The following is an 18,726-nucleotide window of genomic DNA, read 5'->3' as shown; positions in this document are numbered from 1 at the left end:
TTTTTGTTTTATTCCTGAATTAAGTTGATGTCAATGGATTTTAACTGAAAGATATGCGTGATGTGGAAACGAAATAATGTAATTTGTCCTGCACATTTTACGCATAATTTAGACTGATATACATTAGTATTAACTGTGGTCTTTATTATTTAAGTTATATTTCATGAGATAAGAAATTAAAGTGGTAATCAATATAAATTTGCTGTGGTAGTGCAAGGCTAATTTGTTAACAAATTGTTCGTAATAAATTTGATTCGCTGTCTTCACAGTTTATATCTGAAATAATTAAATATGCATACAATGGGCAGGTTCAATAACTAGTATAGTAACAGAATTGAAGCCTATCTCTGTAATCGTGAAATTAGGAGATCATAATGTACCTGTCAAACTCACCCAATTCAATCATGAGCGCTTTAGTTAAAATTTCTACGGCAAGAGCGACTTTGCTTTAACGTAGACGGTAGAAAGCAAATTATTAGACAGCTGTTTTGCAATATCAAATTTGAAAAAAAAAAATCTTTCAAATTCCCGCTATTTGTTCCATATGCAGCTAAGCCCTTAGACTTCTGGGGCTCCACTTACATCAATAGCATATAAACATGGAGTGGGGCCATTTTCAGTGGGGATAGCTTAAAAGACTTTTCAAAGTCCATTTTCTTAGTTAATAATGCGTATATAAAAAAGGAAATTTATTTATTCCGCACGCTGTTCTTTTAAATTAGAAGGAAAATAAATAAAAAAGAAATGGAAGTCTCCAAACAAGTGACTTGCATATCACACTCTACAGCAGATATTCTCAAACAAAGTTTAGAAATGTTATATGCTAGCGTCTTTTACTTTTCTTCCTAACCTTTAATTATTAAAATAATAATAATAATAAACTTTTTTTTTTTTTTACAAATACCAACACAAACTTAAGATAATTTTAAAAACTAAATATACTGCAATTATTAATATGTACTTAAAACATTATATAAATATACTTTCGAAGAGTACAGTCAGTCTAATAAAATTGTCCCTAGTTAAAAAAAAAAAAGTTTGTAAAACGCTGTTCTAGGTCATGATTGATCTGATGATATATCGTGTAGTCTGTACTCGATTTCGATCAAATATTTATCAGATTCTCATGTAGATATTACTGTAATTTCACGTGTTATTAAATTGCGAAATGTACGACTTTTGTCTCTTAAGAGGAAATAAAGAAAAATATATAACATAACCCTGTAACTTATAAAATGGGAGATACAGTGCAATTTTGGAAGTTCTGTCGAAATTTTGGAAGTTCTGTCAGTCCAACGTCTATAAAGTCAACTGCATGAATCTTTATCATAACATAATATCAAGAAAAGAAACATCTCGATGTTAAGACACAGTTAAAAAGATTAGAAAATATTAGAACTACATTATACTTTAAGTATACTACTAATACTAGCGGTAAGTAAGTATAAAGAGTTAAGTACAAAGAATACTCGAAATTTTAATGTTTTAAAAATAAAATATCCTTATTCCTATTTTTGACAACAGCTCTACTTATTTTTCCTCGAGTATCGGCTTTTAGTAATTAATGATTCTTCATTATCCTTCCAATTATCTATGAAACTTTTAGTAGTAGAATAACATATGTCTACTAAAAGATTGGTGTGAAGCTACAGACAAGAATTGTCATAGTTAGTTTTTTTATATGAACAAGGAACATGTTCAATTAGTAATTGTGCTTTAAGAAGTACTTATTTATTTAACAACACAACGCGTAATCATAGTCAGTGCCGTGCCGTGGAGGGTAGGGGACAAGCGGGGCGACGGCCCCGGGCGCCGAAGTAAGGGGGCGCGAAAAAAGAACTGAAAAAAAGGAAAGAAAAAAAGAGGAAAATTACTTGAAATATTTTAGATTAATAGCAGTATTTTTTTCAAATTTTACTCATGTTAGGAAAATGCATGTGCACATATATAAAATGGAAGGGTAAAAAATAAAAAAGTGTTCAAAATCAAGAAAAAGCACGGCTTATTTTTGAAAATTTTTTTACGCCTCGCGTCAATCATGGTGGCACCTGGTTTGTCGACCTCACTCCGTCGTATACTTTCGTCCCGGTGTGATTTTCCACGACACGGCACTGATCTTAGTGTTGAAACAGTGCATATAACATTCGATCAATGCAAAGTATAATTTAAAGATTCCTCTATATTTTAATTTAGGCTAATAAAATAAATATTATTTTAATATAGTGAAACCTATTAATTCGGCCACCTGGTCACCTGTCAAACTTGATCTCATTTTTAAGAAAACAGCATTTTCCAATAAGATATGTATTATTTCTTTCTCTGTAATGTATGAATTATTTCTTTCTCTGCAATGTATGCATTGTTTCTTTCTCTGTAAGTTGGTCACCTGTCAATCTTAGAACTTGGCCGCATTGAAATAACGTTCTTCCTATGTTATTAATTATAAATTAATCTCTACAGGGTGGTCACAAAGTCCGTTACCCTTTGATAAATACTAATGTATAAATGCTAATGTAAGTTTTCCATTGTTTCAGATTGTGTGAACGATAGCTGATACTTCTAGTTACAGTGTTGCAAAACGTGTTATTGCAAGTTGTTGCCAGATCTCACCATCTGTGATAATGCGTGTGTGTGTGGTACATAAATGACATCGTTGCACAAAACCGTTACGATGCCATTGCCGAACTGACGGAAGCTGTGAAACAAGCTTTCACTCAAGTTACAGCTGCCATGCTTCGCAAACTGTCGCACAGAACCTGGCGGCGTATTATCCTTTGTCATGAGAATGACGGTCGACAGACTGCTCTTTTGGATACTTAATGTTTTCTATCTCAATAAAACCTCTCAAAAGTATTGTTGTCCATGTCATTCAGTTCTTTCTGTGTGGTTTTTTACGTACGTTTAGTGGTTTATGTAACTTATTTTCAGGTGTAACGGGACTTTATGGCCACACTGTATATGTTGGATACCTTCATGATCTTCATTTCTTAACTACGTCTTTTTTTTCTTGTGTGTATGTGTGTGTGTTTCGGGAGGTCAATAAACCCAAAGCACAACTGATAGTAAGACACATATAATTTATGAATACTAGCAACTTAATACACTTACCTTTCCACTTTGACTAAGTCCTTTCCATATAATGAAGTAGACTAGAATCCATCCCAAAAGTAGACAGCCAGCTAATTCCCATTGCATTCCACCAAGATTCTCCATTCCTTCTGTTATCCGTAAAACACGTTTTCTGTTATTTAAAAGATATGAAATACATAAGACACAATATATATGTTATTTAAACTTAAAAAATAATATCTGACCAAAGCTAACTCATATTATTACTTAATCTGTGGTACAGTTTCGACAACATATTATTGCCTTCGTCAGAAACATGAATGATGAAGGTAACGGTGTATGCTGAAACTGAACACAGATTAAGTAATAAAATGTGTTTGCTTTGGTCATATTTTAACTTTACTTAATTTAGATATAGTCTCAACGCTAGAATAAGCAATATTCAGATGTTATTTTTAAACACAAGTTAATGTTTATTACAATAAACTAAACAAAATGGCTAAGTCGATTAAGCATAAACAAATTTCAAAAGAAGGTTGTAAAAATGTGGATTGTAGTTAGACCACGTAAATTGTGTAAGAATCTTTCGGAGAAACTTAACTTTTCACCGTCCACAATATAGACAAACCACGCATTGTGACCTTCCAATAGAGTGGAAAACATCTTGAGCAAGATTGAGCTCTGTTCAAGCAATCATCCTTACTAACACTTTCATTCAACTTTATTAATCAAATACCTGTATGGTCTCTACTCTACTGGAAATAAACTCTGTTACAGTATTCCTAATACTTGCAACAAGACGAAGGCCGAGGGATAGGGTTTGCTATGGAGTGGTTCAAATCATACTCATACAATCGTAAACAAATCGTACAAATTCTTCATATGGACGAAACAACTAAAACTCTAAGCAAGGTAAACTCCAATGAACAAATAAAGAGAAAAAGGTGTTCCACAAGGGTCAGTTTTAGGACCTATACTCTTTCTTCTGTATCTTAATGATTTATCCTTAAATATAGAAAAGGATGATCTGCTCCTTTTTGCTGATGATACAACAGTACTTGTAGCTGAACAAAGACAGAAATAACTTGCAAGAAGCCATTGATCTTACAACATCCCAACTTACGCAGTGGTTTTCAGAAAATAAATTAGAACTAAATGCAGATAAAACAAAATGTGTCTACTATCATTTATCTCACACAACTTCACACCAACTACCGCAGATATCCATGAATCATGAAATATGTACATTTACTAATACCGTAAAATTTTTAGGTGTGTATCTAGATCATAAATTTTCGTGGTAAGAACACGTAGACAAACTAAGCAAATAGTTAGCTCAGACTATGTACATAATACCAGTTCTATTCCCAATATTGAACCTACAATCAATTCTATCTCTGTACTATGCCATATTCTATTCTCATATTAAATACGGAGTTGCGTTCTGGGAGTTTTCACCAAAACTTCAGAATGTATTCAAACAATAAAAATGTGTCATAAGAATCATTACAAAATCACTGAAACTCACCAGCTGTAGAAAACAATTTGAATCATTGAATATAATGACAGTTCCTTCTTTGTACATATTTGAACTTCTCAAAATTACTTGGGGTCATTTGGATAATATTAAAAGAGATGGTGATACTCACAACTATGTTACGCGTGGAAAAGATAACTTATCTACTATGTTTCATAGAACATTTACATATGGAAAAAATCACATATCTATATGGGCGTAAAACTCAATATTCTAACGTACCTGGGTACATAAAAGAATACTCATGAAAAGAGCTTCTTTGTCAACTCTCAGTGCGCAAACTGCTATAAAATAGCACATTTTATACAGTAGATGAATACCTTAATAGTCATTGTGAAATTTCGAAAAATGATTAAATCCCTATTGTATATAGCAGATGGTAAATACAAATATACACGTATATAAAGTAATTAATAATTACAATAGTAAGTAAGTCCATATATATATTTTTGTTATATAGATTGCAGAATTGGTTTAGCCTATATATATAGAATTTTCAAAAGTTGTTAAAGAGCATTGTATACTATTTGATCTAAGTATCTATTATATACTGACGAGTTCTATACCATTTTGTACAAATGTACATGTAATATGGTCTACAGAATGAGTAATAAATCTAAATCATATCATTCGACGCGTTAAGCTGTAATTCCCTGTCTTACACTTCCTCGTACTGAGAAGAAATGAGAAACTCCAAACAAACTTCCAGGAAAAATCAGGGAGAACTTAAAACTCTAGTAATCTTCCAGTTTCCCTTATTTTCCATATTTTTTTTTCAAACTAAGGTACGTTTAGCAATATCAACTACTGGACAATTTGTCGCGAAGATTGTAACATTGTTTGGTGCACAAAGTTTCTTTCTTGAGTTGTTATATGCATAAAGTTACAAACTCTAACATATTAAGCTCAGATTATATTAGCTTCGTTTTGAGTTATCTTCTGTTATTTAAATTGTTTGAGTTATAAGCTAAGCATTTGGGTGACCTTTAATATTTAAAAACTCAAATATTTGGAAAGAATTCATGTTTATTTACATTCTCTTGAACCTTAGATTATACTGTAGGTTAATTATTGTAGCTGAGCAGTATTTCATTTACATTCTTCAACAATAAGTAGAATAATTTTAAATATAGCAGTAGCGTAGTTAGGATCTTTAAGATGGGTCAGTGAGGGAGCCACTCAAATTTTGAAGAGGACATTTGTGATGCTAACATACGTACGTATATCGAGCGGCCACGATTCAGCTGGTACATTATCCTGATATTAGCAAGGAGTTGGGTTCGAAATTCAGCTATCATCCGTATTGAGGTTTTCCCACAGTTTTCAGGTAAATTGATGGAGTACTGTATAGTCAGTTTTCTTTCTCTTTTTTACTGAAATGTAAAATCGGAAACAAATGTTGGTTTTATTTCATTTAAACTAACTAACTAACTGATTGACTCTATGGCCTATCGAACCCAGAGGTTCAACGCTCTCCATTGACTTCTATCCTTAGCCAACTGGATCCAGTTTCTTCTTTGTATTCCTATTTCTGCGAGATCCACCTTAATATTGTCCTCCCATCTGCACCTAGGTCTTCCTAATAGACGTTTTCCGATTGGATTCCCAGTTAAAACTTTGAAACCGTTCCTACTTTCTTCCATTCTGGCTACAAGACCTGCCCACATAGCCCTCATAGACTTGATGACCTCTTTTACTTCATTTAAAATAAAATGAAAATATTTGAACAGAAAAGAAAAAAACAACATATAAATAAAAGAATTACAATCTAATTTTATAAACAGCATTACACTTCAGATTTATTATATAGTAAACAATTCCTCTTTTATTAATAGATTCAGAGGTTGGTACTTTAAGGTTTATCCTTAATTTGAATTAAATGTTCTATTACACAAAGTATTTATCAATTTGTATAAGATTTTCAGTATTTTTGTTGGTACCAGCATAAGCATTACTGAAAAGGAGGACTACTGTGTCCAAGGTTTTGAGTAGGGGGCCTAGTTCTCCAGAGCGCCGTTTAGCTCCACCACTGAACAGGAGAAAAATATTCCATTGTTTTAATATCCCCTTCTGATTAGTATCGTATCTTAATACAGCACTCTGCCTTCGGTCCTTGGAATACTTAATTGACAAATCAAAGGAAACAAAAGGCTATTGATGTATGCCAGCACTTACCTTCCAGAACAAGGGGGGTTTCTTTCTTTAAATGTAATGTAATGATTAGTAATTCAACTTACTCCCAATATTCCTCAACAGGTGTTGTGTGGTTGGCTGTTATATTATGTGGCAATAGTCTGTGCGTATGATTTTCTGATCCTTTGAAACAATGCTCTGTATTCCACCAATTACCTGGGGAAAAGAAGAATATAGAACAATTAGTCCAAGTTATATAATATGATTTTTTTTTTAACTGTCAAGCGTCGTAAGCTCATATGAGTGATTTCATTAGCTTATATGAGTCATTCAACCTCAACAACCCAAAAATTCGTTCATTTCCTAACATTTAAAGCGACTAGAGGTTCCTTGTAAGGTAAACAATATATTCTAAAATAGTATTTGCGTTCAACGAAAAAAAGATGATGAAAAACTGAAGCTTTCCTGGTGTCGTGAAGAATATAGTTGTCATTAGGCGATAGCAATACTAGAAGAAGGTAGCAACTTCAATAGGGATACCGGTCTTCAACTCAGCCAAACATGACTTCCTCTCATTGCAAGAAAATGTATACGAAACAACCAATCAGGGCTTGCCAACCAACCCAGTCAAGCAGCCAATCACAATTGAAGCCATAGACTGATGCTGATTGGGTGTCGTCATTGACCAATCAAATTCCGCGCTCTTCCTGCCAGCACCTATATAATAAAGGCTTACAAGGCCTATAAGGCTTACAAGAAAATTTTTGATTGAAATATATTGGATCTTTTGATGCATTTTTGGATCAGGGGCCACAAAATTTTTGAACGACCCCTAAATCGAGTTTTCAAATTTTCTACGGAATGAGCACATCATACTGAGTTAAGTGATAGTTTGGGTTTGGTTACACTATATGTAGTTCTTCAGATATAAAGCGTACCAGAAAATTTTTGATTGAAATATGTAGAATCTTTTGATCCAAAAAGAAAATATTCAAAGGTGAGGCATATACAAATTGACAGATCTTATTGTGCTGAACAAAGTACTACAGGTGAGTATAAAACCTCATGCGTGGTTTTCGAGAAAAATCGAATTTCTTTGTAAACCTAATACTATACGAGAACCATGCATTTATTGAAATGAAACTAATATTTAAAATTATTATGATTAAGCTCCCTATTATGATACTAACAAAATGACAATACATATTATGTTTATTGTTGTGACAGCTTAAAATTACCATTAACTCTTAAATTTTAAATTTATGTTTAGTTACAATATTATTCAAAGACAGACATATATCAGTCAAGAAATTACGTCGAGCTGAAGAAAATAAGATGGTTGTGGATCATTAAAAAAAAATCGGAAAAACGAACTTTTGTGACGCAAAAAGATATGTCGTTAATATTGCCTATAATAACTGAAGAGCTTAGAGGATAAAGATGTTATGTGCCAACTAGTGCATTTCGAGAAAATTAAGGTAAAAGTTTTTATGATGGCATTTTTTACTGAATCAATATACGTATTACAGATATAACTTTCTTTGTAGCTATATGTATGAAAATTTGTCCTAAGGCTTCTTACTTTCAAATGTTTCATTTGCACTCTCTCATGAAAGAAATTGTGTACATAACCCTTTCATCCGTTAATAGCATAAACAATATTCATATCTCAAAACAAAAGTTGTTTAGGTGGTATGAATAAAGTTATGATAAACGCATACACATGCTAGTGTCTAGGCCAGCGTTTCCCAACCAGTGTGCCGCGGCAGACAGGTGGGCCGTGAATGGGCCGCTGGTGTGCCGCGAGGAATCGAAACAAAATTATTAATTTTATAGTAGTCAAATTGCAAAACGTAGGGAAAAATGTATATTTGTATTTCACATTACTATGAACCTCTACTATGAATCTACAATTTTAAGTTTCATACCAGGTTACTGTTCTGTATATTTCTAATATTGAAAAAAATGGTTATCACTGTTATGACCATTATTGCTTCTTTATTATTGCAGACTATTTCGTAACTTGAAAATTTAAAATATCATTCAATCCTTTCGACAAATTACCTACATTTGTGTTTTAAAAGTAAAAGAGATTTGTTTGTTCGTTCCTTATTTAGTGATCTTCCTTTTTAGTAAAAGGTTGGATAGAATTTTTAAAAAGAATGCGTATTTTTAAAAACTTGAGTCCAATATTTCATTGCAATTGTTTTCTATTTTTAAATTAGAATGAAAAATAAGCATAATGATTTACCACGGGGAAGAACCAGTGATAGAGCTTTCTTCTCTGTAAGAAGATCAATAATCACAGAAAAATACCACTGTGTTCTCGGTAATCTTATATATAAAAATAATAATATCTATAAGGTGCCGCGAGAATCCAAATAACATTCGTAGTGTGCCGCAAGTTGACAAAGGTTGGGAAACGCTGGTCTAGGCTTATAGCTTAGAGAAGAACAAAATGAAACGAAGTACGTAATATAATACAGAACAACATATTAAACAGAAAAAAAAGAATTTTCCACAGAATCTTTTAACACTAGTTTCATTCGTCTTTTACAATATGTTCGTAGTAACAATGATATTCGTTGGAAACAAATTGTAATAGCTCCTTAATATTTTGCTTTTTCTTTTTTCTCAGCCCTCCAGTTTTGTGACCAATCCTTGGAACTACAATGTTATTGCCAACATTGGGTTGTCTGTTTTATTTCTACGAATATCCAATTTCCTGGAAGGTGTGAAAGCATCGTACCGTAGCTTTCTTTGAACAAATAAGAACCAAAATTCTTCTACTAGTATCAATTTAATCCCATCTCTAAACGGGACGTTTTTCACCAAACTTCTTTTTTCTTTTTTTCCTATTTGTGAGTTTCAGAGACAACATCAGGTTATCTATATTTTTAATGTGGCTTCATATCAGTTACATGATTTCCTTTACTTGCTTGGATAATAATGCGATGATATTCCTCTGGCACATACACATTTGGATGGCATCCCATTTCCTTCCCTATTCAACCAAAATCACGATCAGAGTCAAAGTAGATGGACCCCCCTTCCTCGGGGAATTGGTGTTCGATTGACTTGAAATTATAACTTTTCAAAATCATGTATTGATACACAGAAATTATTTGAAAATGTTTATTCTATTCAGCAGGTGAATCTTTCCATATTACAAGATAAGTCATTTCTCCGCAGGGCTTAATCTAACTCTACGGCAGTTGGTAGTGAACTTGCAACTTCAGTTTTTCGGCGAGAAACAATATCTTCTTTTCCAAGTGCAAATTACAGCTGTATCGCTATCTTGAGAGATGGTACGTAAACTCAAATTGTAAAACCACAATTGTCTTTTTATAAAAATGCTTTAGAAGTACTCTGTTTTGAAAGAGGCATAGTTTGCTGCAGATCCATGGTAATGTATAGGCCTATATATCGTTTGTCGATTTTGCTACTTCTCTATCACGTTTTAGAGTATTGAAATCAACTTTGTAGATCTCAATAATATGCTTTTTGGTACACTGTCCACTATCACAAGTGCAACACGTTTCGCTTTTAGGACGAGTGAAAGATGGGTTTAATTCGCTAACAAATATTGTTTGATACCTAGATTGTGTTATAGGAAATGTATGTTTTTTTTTTTTTCTCGACTCTACATTGTTCCAAATACAATTGGTACTTTTTCAGGACAGATAATGTAAGTGAAAGATATTGTCGTGGAATTTTGTCCTTGAGTAATATGAGTGTTTGGCTGGAAATAATGTAATGTGCTTTTTAACATACGAGCGAACGTCGTCACAAACTTAGTTAGATCTATTTGCATGTTTCTCTCGTTTGTCTGGATCAGAAGAACTATTCTTTTTCAACTTGTTTTGGATTATTTCGATGTCTTTTATTTATTTATTTATTTATTTAGTCATCCTATTTTGAACAATGATGCAACAGCTAGCTTGCAAACATTTATTCCATCACCATTAGTAGTCATATAAAACTTGTATGTTACAGATTTATGGTGAATGGCACCTTTATTACTTGCAATGCTGTTATTACACCTTTTACTTTCTCAATATTGTTTCGTTCCATCAACTAATTTTCTACATCCCTCTCCATACCCACATTTCAAGAAGCTCAAGTGTATTTTTATCACTTGTTGCCTAGTGTTCATGATTCCGCGTCCCCCACAATGTTCTATGTAAAGCATTTGATGAATATCTTTCCTAATTTTCTACTCGAAGACACAAATTAACCTTCGAGCTCGCTCATGAGTATGTGAATAGAGTATGCGCCTTTGGCGTAGGAGACCCAGGTTCTACACCCGGCAAGAGCTCATGTGGTTGGGATTCTACGTTAATCTGTAGGTCCATGTCTCATATAGCTTCGCTGCTGAACGGAACGCTAAACTCACATCCGGTGCAAACAAAATAACCTTCTACCTAAATACTTCGTTTACGTTTTTTTAAAGCTTTTGTTGACGCTTATCTTCATGAATAATACTACCTAATTATCAAAGAACAATGAATCACTTGATCCATTTTCTGCTCTCCTACTTTGAAATTGATACAAACTGTTAGCAGTGGCGGATCCAGAGGAGGAGACGATCGGGGCAATCGCTCCCAGGAGAGGAAACTTTCTTATTTTATATATATATAAATAAAAAAAAACATCCCAGAGTTTGAAGCTCTTAAAAGTAGCTCTAAGTAGCAGTATGACAACCCCCCCAGAAGTCAGTTCTGGATCCGCCCCTGGCTGTTAGTTGTAATGAGAATTGCTTTCTTGTCTTTTCAGCGTTTATTTTCGATCCATATTCGTCCAAGCTTTTCCTTATATTTTCTATCCCCGATGTAAAAAAAATCACGTTCTTATTTTTTATGTATTGTCATCATATGTTGATCTCTCCATTCCCTTGGAAACAAGGCTTCAAAAAACAGAAGGAAACTCAGCTGATTATTGTCCGTCTGGTTGATTGCTGTCGTTGGAGATTTCTGATCATTAGTCACTGAAGTGTCTTTAATAACGAGATGTCAAAGGCGATCCCCTTTCTTGTCAATTACTCTATCCTTGTTACGAAATAGGTTTTTTTTTTTTTTTTTTTTTTTTTTTTTTTTTTTTTTTTTACTCTTTCGTCTTGTTCAATGTTACCCCATAGAAACACGAAATTTATCAGTGCCTGTCAAGTCTTTTTTTTTTTTTTTTTTTTTTTTTTAAATATTCATTACCACTGCATATTTACTGCACCCTTCGTTAGTTTTACGTAAACGTGAATGATTCGTGTGTGATTGGTCTTAGAGAATGAATATTTATGTTTCTAAACAAAATTAAACATAACACATGTCGTTTCTAGTTGTAGTACTCCGGTTGATGCTCACGAAAGCCTGTGCCTCAATAAAAGTATCTAGAATGGACCAACTCCTCCCAGTCCAAAATGACTTAATTTGAGTGTATATCGTATTATCGACCTCTTCAAGTACTTGAAAAGGTTGACCATTTCAAATATCTAGGAAGTATTTTGACGAAAGACCCGTACTGCACCAAAAAGATCATATCGAGAATTGCCGTAGCTAAAGAAGCATTCAACAAGAAATGGACACTCTTAACTAGCAGCCTTAATTTAGGACTAAAGAAGAAGTTGGTCAAGTGCTGTATATGCAGTATTGGACTTTATGGTTCAGGGACTTGCACATTATCAAAGTTGGAGAAAAGAAATAGTTAGAGAGCTTCGAAATGTGATGTTGGAGGAAGATGGAGAAAATAAAATGGACAGAGAGAGTAACAAACGAAGATATTTTAAAACGGATAGGAGAGAAGAGGACGCTTCCAGCCACCATCCTTCGTAGGAAGGCCAATTGGATTGGACACATCTTGCAAAGAAATTGTCTTCTTCATACCGCCATAGAAGGAAAGATGGAAGGAAAGCGAGGAATAGGAAGAAGAAGAACACAAGTGATCGATGATTTGAAAAATGGTAGAAAATATTGGGAGTTAAAAGAGGAAGCTGCAAATCGAGAAGCATGGAAGATACATTTCGAAGCCCAAACTGAAAATTAAGAAGAAAAAGACACATCATTAGATCCAGGACCTGCCAAAAGGCAGATTACTTATTATTATTATTATTATTATTATTATTATTATTATTATTATTATTATTATTATTATTATTATTATTATTATTATTATTATTATTATTAGCCTATGAAACCGTACTTTAGCCATTGCAAAAGGCATTATCTGTAGGAATTACTATTTATACCTCAACCTAAGGTCCTGAAGTCACAGGCTAACCAGGTGTCCTGAATTTACAGATCACTGGTTGTTTAGTCCTAACTTGTTTTGTTTTGTTAAAAAAAAAATGTTTGCTCAATGTAACTTGTTAGATGTAGAAGAAGAAGAAGGATATCGAGTAGATTTGTGTTGAAACTGTGTAGAAGAGTAGTCTGTGACTGTGTGCATAGCGTATAGCTGCATCATCATAGTGTTCGATGTGCATTTTATTTTAACTCGGGAATTGTAAGAAATATTCATAATATTATCAAACCAAACTATTATATGATGAACCAGCGTACACAGTCCATCACTGGTGTACCGAAAATATTTTTCAGGATATCTAAATGTAGGGTAGAGTAGCCAAAATCGCACCACTTTTTACAGAAACGGTTTTAATTCGAAACTTTCGAAGAAATTTAAAATGATTTTTTGATCGTATTCAACTTTATAGTTTTCAGGTCCTTTCACAGTAATTTCATAACTACATCTTATCATTATCATAAGAAAAATGACTAGGCCCTATATTTCAGAAGCCTTCGATTGGTGCGATTTACGCAACAGGTTTTCCAAATCGCATTATGTGAAGCCAAAATCGCACCTCCATTTGAATAACGCAAATTTTGCAGTAAAGTATGTGGATAAAACAAATTATCATTTCCATTGAATATCGTAAAATTTTATTCATGTTTTATTAAATTGAGGAATAATACATCTTTAAAGAGGAAAAAAACACTGCAACGTAAATAACGGAGCACAGAAATAACGCCTTAGAAATAAGCTAATTAAGTAACAATGCAACCTATAAAAAAACAAATTAATATTTCTATGATATATCACATTCTTTTATCCGAGTGTTATTAATACGAGGAAGAATATATCATTAAAGGAAAAAAAAATCCATATTTTGATTCAATAAGCAATAACCCATGGGGAGCAATGTTGCTCATAATCCTATGAAACGTAAACGTATCTGAATTCATGAAAAACACGGACAGCTACACCTTATGTGCACATTGGAATGTACGTTCATCTCCCGAAACACCCGCACAGGACTCATGTATCCAGAGTTTACACAAAACACACTGTACCATATCTTCGACTAAATTTTGTTGACAAAGAACAAAACCAATCTTGTTCCATAGTCACATTTGAAACACTGCGAAAATGTAGCTCGGAGCATCGTGATTTGGATGTATCTACTTTTCGAATACACTTTTTGGTGTTAAGGTTTCCTGAAGCACATACAGACCTACCTGACGGTTCATAAAGATTAGGTCTCTACACACAATTGGATTCTCTTGATTGCCTTTGCCGTTCTTCAAGATGTTTTTTTGTAAGAACTTGACGGGAAAACTTCTGTTCTCTGTTGTTGTCTGTTGGTAGGCCTACTTCCTTCTGCTATTGGACTGGGCAGTATAATGATTTCATGAACCTTTTTTTAGTAGCTTTGACGATTTTTCGTTTTTCCGCTTCTATATGCCACCTCACCGCCGTAATGTCGCAGAAATGTTTTCTTTGGAATACAATATTTCTTTTCTATTTCATTTAATTTTACTTTATTTTCCCTATACACTTTCAAAGCACGATTCATAGACTCCGGAGACCATTTTCCATATTGCCTTGTACCCATCTTGTGTGAATTGTACCGAGAAAGAAGCAAGGTAAAACAATTATACCACGGGAGTCAAAACTGCACTGGTGCGATTTCGGACACACGATAGTAGTGGGATTTGGGAAACTATGCCATTTAATATATATTTACATATCTCACATATTTTAAAAAAAAAGCATAATCTGAGATTGTCACTATAATGTTAATGTTATTTTGTTTATTACTACTTATTGAAACATAAGCTAATCTCTTTACCTTAATTCCTATTCTACTTTGAAATACCCCGAAAATTAGTAAGGAATACCCCAATTGTATTGTGCTGCAACTGCACACACACATAACTTACTGAATGTCGTCACTTTACTGTGCAATTATGGGAGTATGCTTAGGTATTTAATTTAACTACCGGATGGCATGTTATGTTAGTACCACGGTTCTTTCTAAACTAGGGGTGGTGCAATTTAGAACCAGGTGCAATATCGGGAACTCTCCCCTATCAGTTTTTAAAAATGGCCACTTTGTTAAAAAAAATGAACAGTGGGCTGGGACCTACACATCATTGTTGATATCAATCGTTGATTTGAGAAACGTCATAAGTCAATAATGTCAATAATGCCGTAAGTCAATGATTTGTGACGTTTCTGAACTCAGGGACACTTGTTGCAGCTCGATGTTGCACTATTAGCGTGACTTCTGACACATCACAACCCAACGGTGTAAGCTATCCTTCAAGAATCAAAGTTGTATATAAACTCATTTTCGGCATATGACTGACTTATGACGTTTCTTAAGTCAGCGATTCATAATATGTACAAACTGGTGAAGTTTGTCTTATGTCCCCGGAAGCAATGCTCATGTGAAACTCATCTTTAGTGTAATGAAGATGAATTGGGCTGAAGGAGAAAGACATCTTATTCTGAACATAAAAGCAGTCCTCACAATGAAAACTTATTTACATTACTGCTCAAAACTTATCCTGCTCAGATTTTTATGATTACCTTAGAAGAAGGTCTTGCAGAAAAATGTATTCTTCTGAGAAATATATGTAAATTATCAGGTAAATTAAACACCCATCATTTATAATTTATATTATATTAAAATTGGCATTGCAGATTGTGTCAAATGCTGTACTTTAATTCATTTGCATGTTACACTAACTAAATTTATGTATTCCTGGATGTTATTATGTTTAAAATAGTTTATTTTCGAACACCATATTTTGTACTAAATTTAACTGTATTACAATAGCAATGTTAAGGGGGACATTTCCTAAATATTATAGGTTAGGAAAGGGGCAGACTACTAAAAATGATACAAAAGCTAACCATTTTTATTTTGCCCTTTTTCCGTAAGTGAAAAGAGATAATGAAATGTAACTTACTAAAATAATAGATAATGTTATTCTACACCCGAAAAATACGAATCAAAAGAATTTTCAATGTTACCATCCATAGAAATTACAGTGTGGCCAGAATATGAATTACGCAAAAATCTAGGTTAAGGCAGGAGACTAGAAAAAATGAACTCAACGGTAATTGATGACTTATCATGTTGTCTTGGCTCCTTGTTAACAGCTTTTTAAAGAATATTTGTATTTATTTTGTAACAAACAGAAAGCGTAATTTCAATAATTTTCTGTTTATTACAAAATAAATACAAATATCATTTAAAAAGTAGTTAACAAAGAACCAATACAACATGATAAGTCATCAATTACCGTTGAGTTCATTTTTTCTAGTCGCTGCCTTAACCTAGATGTTTGGGTAATTCATATTCTGCCACACTGTAATTTCCATGGGTGGCAATACTGAAAATTCTTTTGATTCGTATTTTCGGATGTAGAATAATTATCTATTATTGTGTTAAGTTACATTTCATTATCTCTTTTGGCTTACGAAAAACGGGCAAAAGAAAAATGGTTAACTTTTGTACCATTTTTAGTAGTCTGCTCCCTTATAAGCCAAGTAACGCACTAAAATTAAAATCTGATCATATGATATATTTAAGGTGTCTCGGTTTTTTAGTTTGAGAAATTGATCGCGCTGTGAAATCTTAGGTAATGCAATTCTTTCTATGTTTCTTAATTGTGTATGGCTAGAATTCTCGTTCACTTATGAGAGTATAGAACAATAAATAAATAAATAAACCCTGCTAAAACAGTAAAGAAGATAAAAGCAAAACGTACGTTTATGAATGATTGAGATATGGATAGCCACTGTTAAAGTCGCCGTTAAGAGCGAAGATGTTAAAGACACCGTTAACAATGAATATGTTAAAGTTACCATTAACGGTGAAGATGTTAGTCACCGTTAACAGTGAACATGTTAAAGTCACCGTTAACAATGAATATGTTAAAGTTACCGTTAACAGTGAATATACTAAAATTACTGTTAACAGTGAAGTTAAAATCACTGTTAATAGTGAAGAGTAAACTCGATTAACAAACGTGGCCAAGATAATTGGCCTAGATACCTATTTCGAAAAAAAACAAAATTCAAAATTCGATTTTGTTCAAGAGTTATTGTGTGGCGAAACGGACACACGTACTAAAATTACAATCCCTTAAGACCCATTAGTGTGATCCTAATAACACATTACATTTTAAAAAACTCAAAAACTTACCACAATTTTCCCATGGGAGACTAGGTATCATTGTGAATGTGTTGATGAGATAGAATAAAGTCCAGGCTATAATAATGCAATAATAAACATCCAGGAAAAACACTATCGTCATAGTGGCGTAACCAACACCTGAAAATACAAACAAACAGAGTTCCTTAGTGACATGAAATTACTTTAGAGTAAGACACAAAAGGTAGTCATTAGGTATGTTTCTTTTTTTTTTTTTTTTTTTATAAACACTCTACAACCGTCTTTCTGATAATGAAGGTCCATCTGGAAGGGCAATTGTATGAAATAAGGACCACATGATTTGAAATGATTACGTAAATTATTTCCAATGACCAACTTTTACCAATTTAGAAGCTTTTTAAAAAAAGAGGGTGTTGACTCTAGTTGCAACATGTGTCAAAGTTATATAAACAACCGTGGAACTGCTAATCGAATATGGAATCTTTAATGCCCTACGTTCATGCACTATAAGATAAAGGAAGCGCGTGATTAATGAAATTGAATAAATAAGGAGGAATAAGAATGTGGGAGGAAATGGAAGAATCCCGAGAAAAAACTTACAGACATGACATTGTCTAGGATGCCCTAGAGACTAAAGTGATCGCAAGGAATCGTGAAGTTTGACCTAGATTTAGCAACTTCAACATCCAATAGAACGCGAGGGTGTGTCCCGGTCGTGAACTCCCCATCCATGAAATTTTCTCAGTGTACGTACGTACGCTGTACGGAGAATATCTCCCGATGGTATATTGTTGTCGGATTACCGCTAAGTTTCGTCCCGTTGTTATTGTTATTGTCAATAATTTATATTTTTGCTATTATTAGTTTACTGTCTAAGTCGAATATTTGTTAGTATTGGTGTTATAGTTCTTTAAGTGTTGGTGTTTTTTTTTTTTTTTTCGTTCGTTTGTCATGGCTTCTGAGTTTGGCAACGTTGTTTTACTTTTTCTCAAGTGTGCGTTTGGAAGGCAGTTCTACGAATTGCAAAGAATTCTTCTGATGCATCACACATAAGGGAAAGTTTTTGTATGATTAGTGTAGAGCCCAGGTTTCACGAGTTGTATTCACTATAGTGGAGTATACTGCTATTTAGGCTACAGTTAGTAACTTAGTGTAAATTTTCCAACCAGTAATCTCTACCCATGTATTTCATATCTTCGGAACAGTTTAAGGCATCAAATTGTTGCAAACTGCGTTATGAACTTTTCGTCTATTGAAAAGCGTCTACCTGACCATACGTAATATTTGTTGAAGCAGTACATATATATATATATTACAGGAATGAGGAGTGGGGGGCGCGGTGGCTCAGTGTTAGAGCGTTCACCTCTGGTGCTTGGGGTCCCGGGTTCGATCCCAGCCCCCGCCGAGTGAACTTTGTGGTGGACAAACACCGTGCTCGTGGGTTTTCTTGGGGTTCTCCCGTTTCCTCCCACTTTCTTCATTCCACCATTTCACTCATCTCTCATCATCAGCGTCTCCTTTAGCCTAACCG

General features: G+C 33.6%; 1 protein-coding gene across 1 annotated transcript in view; it reads right to left on the bottom strand.

Moving 5' to 3' along the window:
• The window catches only part of LOC145694526 (sodium- and chloride-dependent GABA transporter 1-like), a 126,098-nt gene that overhangs the window by 31,631 nt on the left and 75,741 nt on the right, over nt 1-18,726 (bottom strand). The window contains exons 4-6 of the mRNA XM_081770841.1: nt 17,226-17,354; nt 6,844-6,955; nt 3,109-3,241 (exon numbers count right to left, since the gene is read on the bottom strand). Of these exons, the coding sequence (XP_081626967.1) occupies nt 3,109-3,241; nt 6,844-6,955; nt 17,226-17,354 (374 nt within the window). The remainder of the gene's footprint in view (nt 1-3,108; nt 3,242-6,843; nt 6,956-17,225; nt 17,355-18,726) is intronic.

This window comes from Thermobia domestica, chromosome 9 (genome assembly GCF_964235325.1).
Source record: "Thermobia domestica chromosome 9, izTheDome1.hap1.1, whole genome shotgun sequence".
NCBI classification, from domain to species: domain Eukaryota; kingdom Metazoa; phylum Arthropoda; class Insecta; order Zygentoma; family Lepismatidae; genus Thermobia; species Thermobia domestica.
This window is presented reverse-complemented; position numbering and strand designations above follow the sequence as displayed.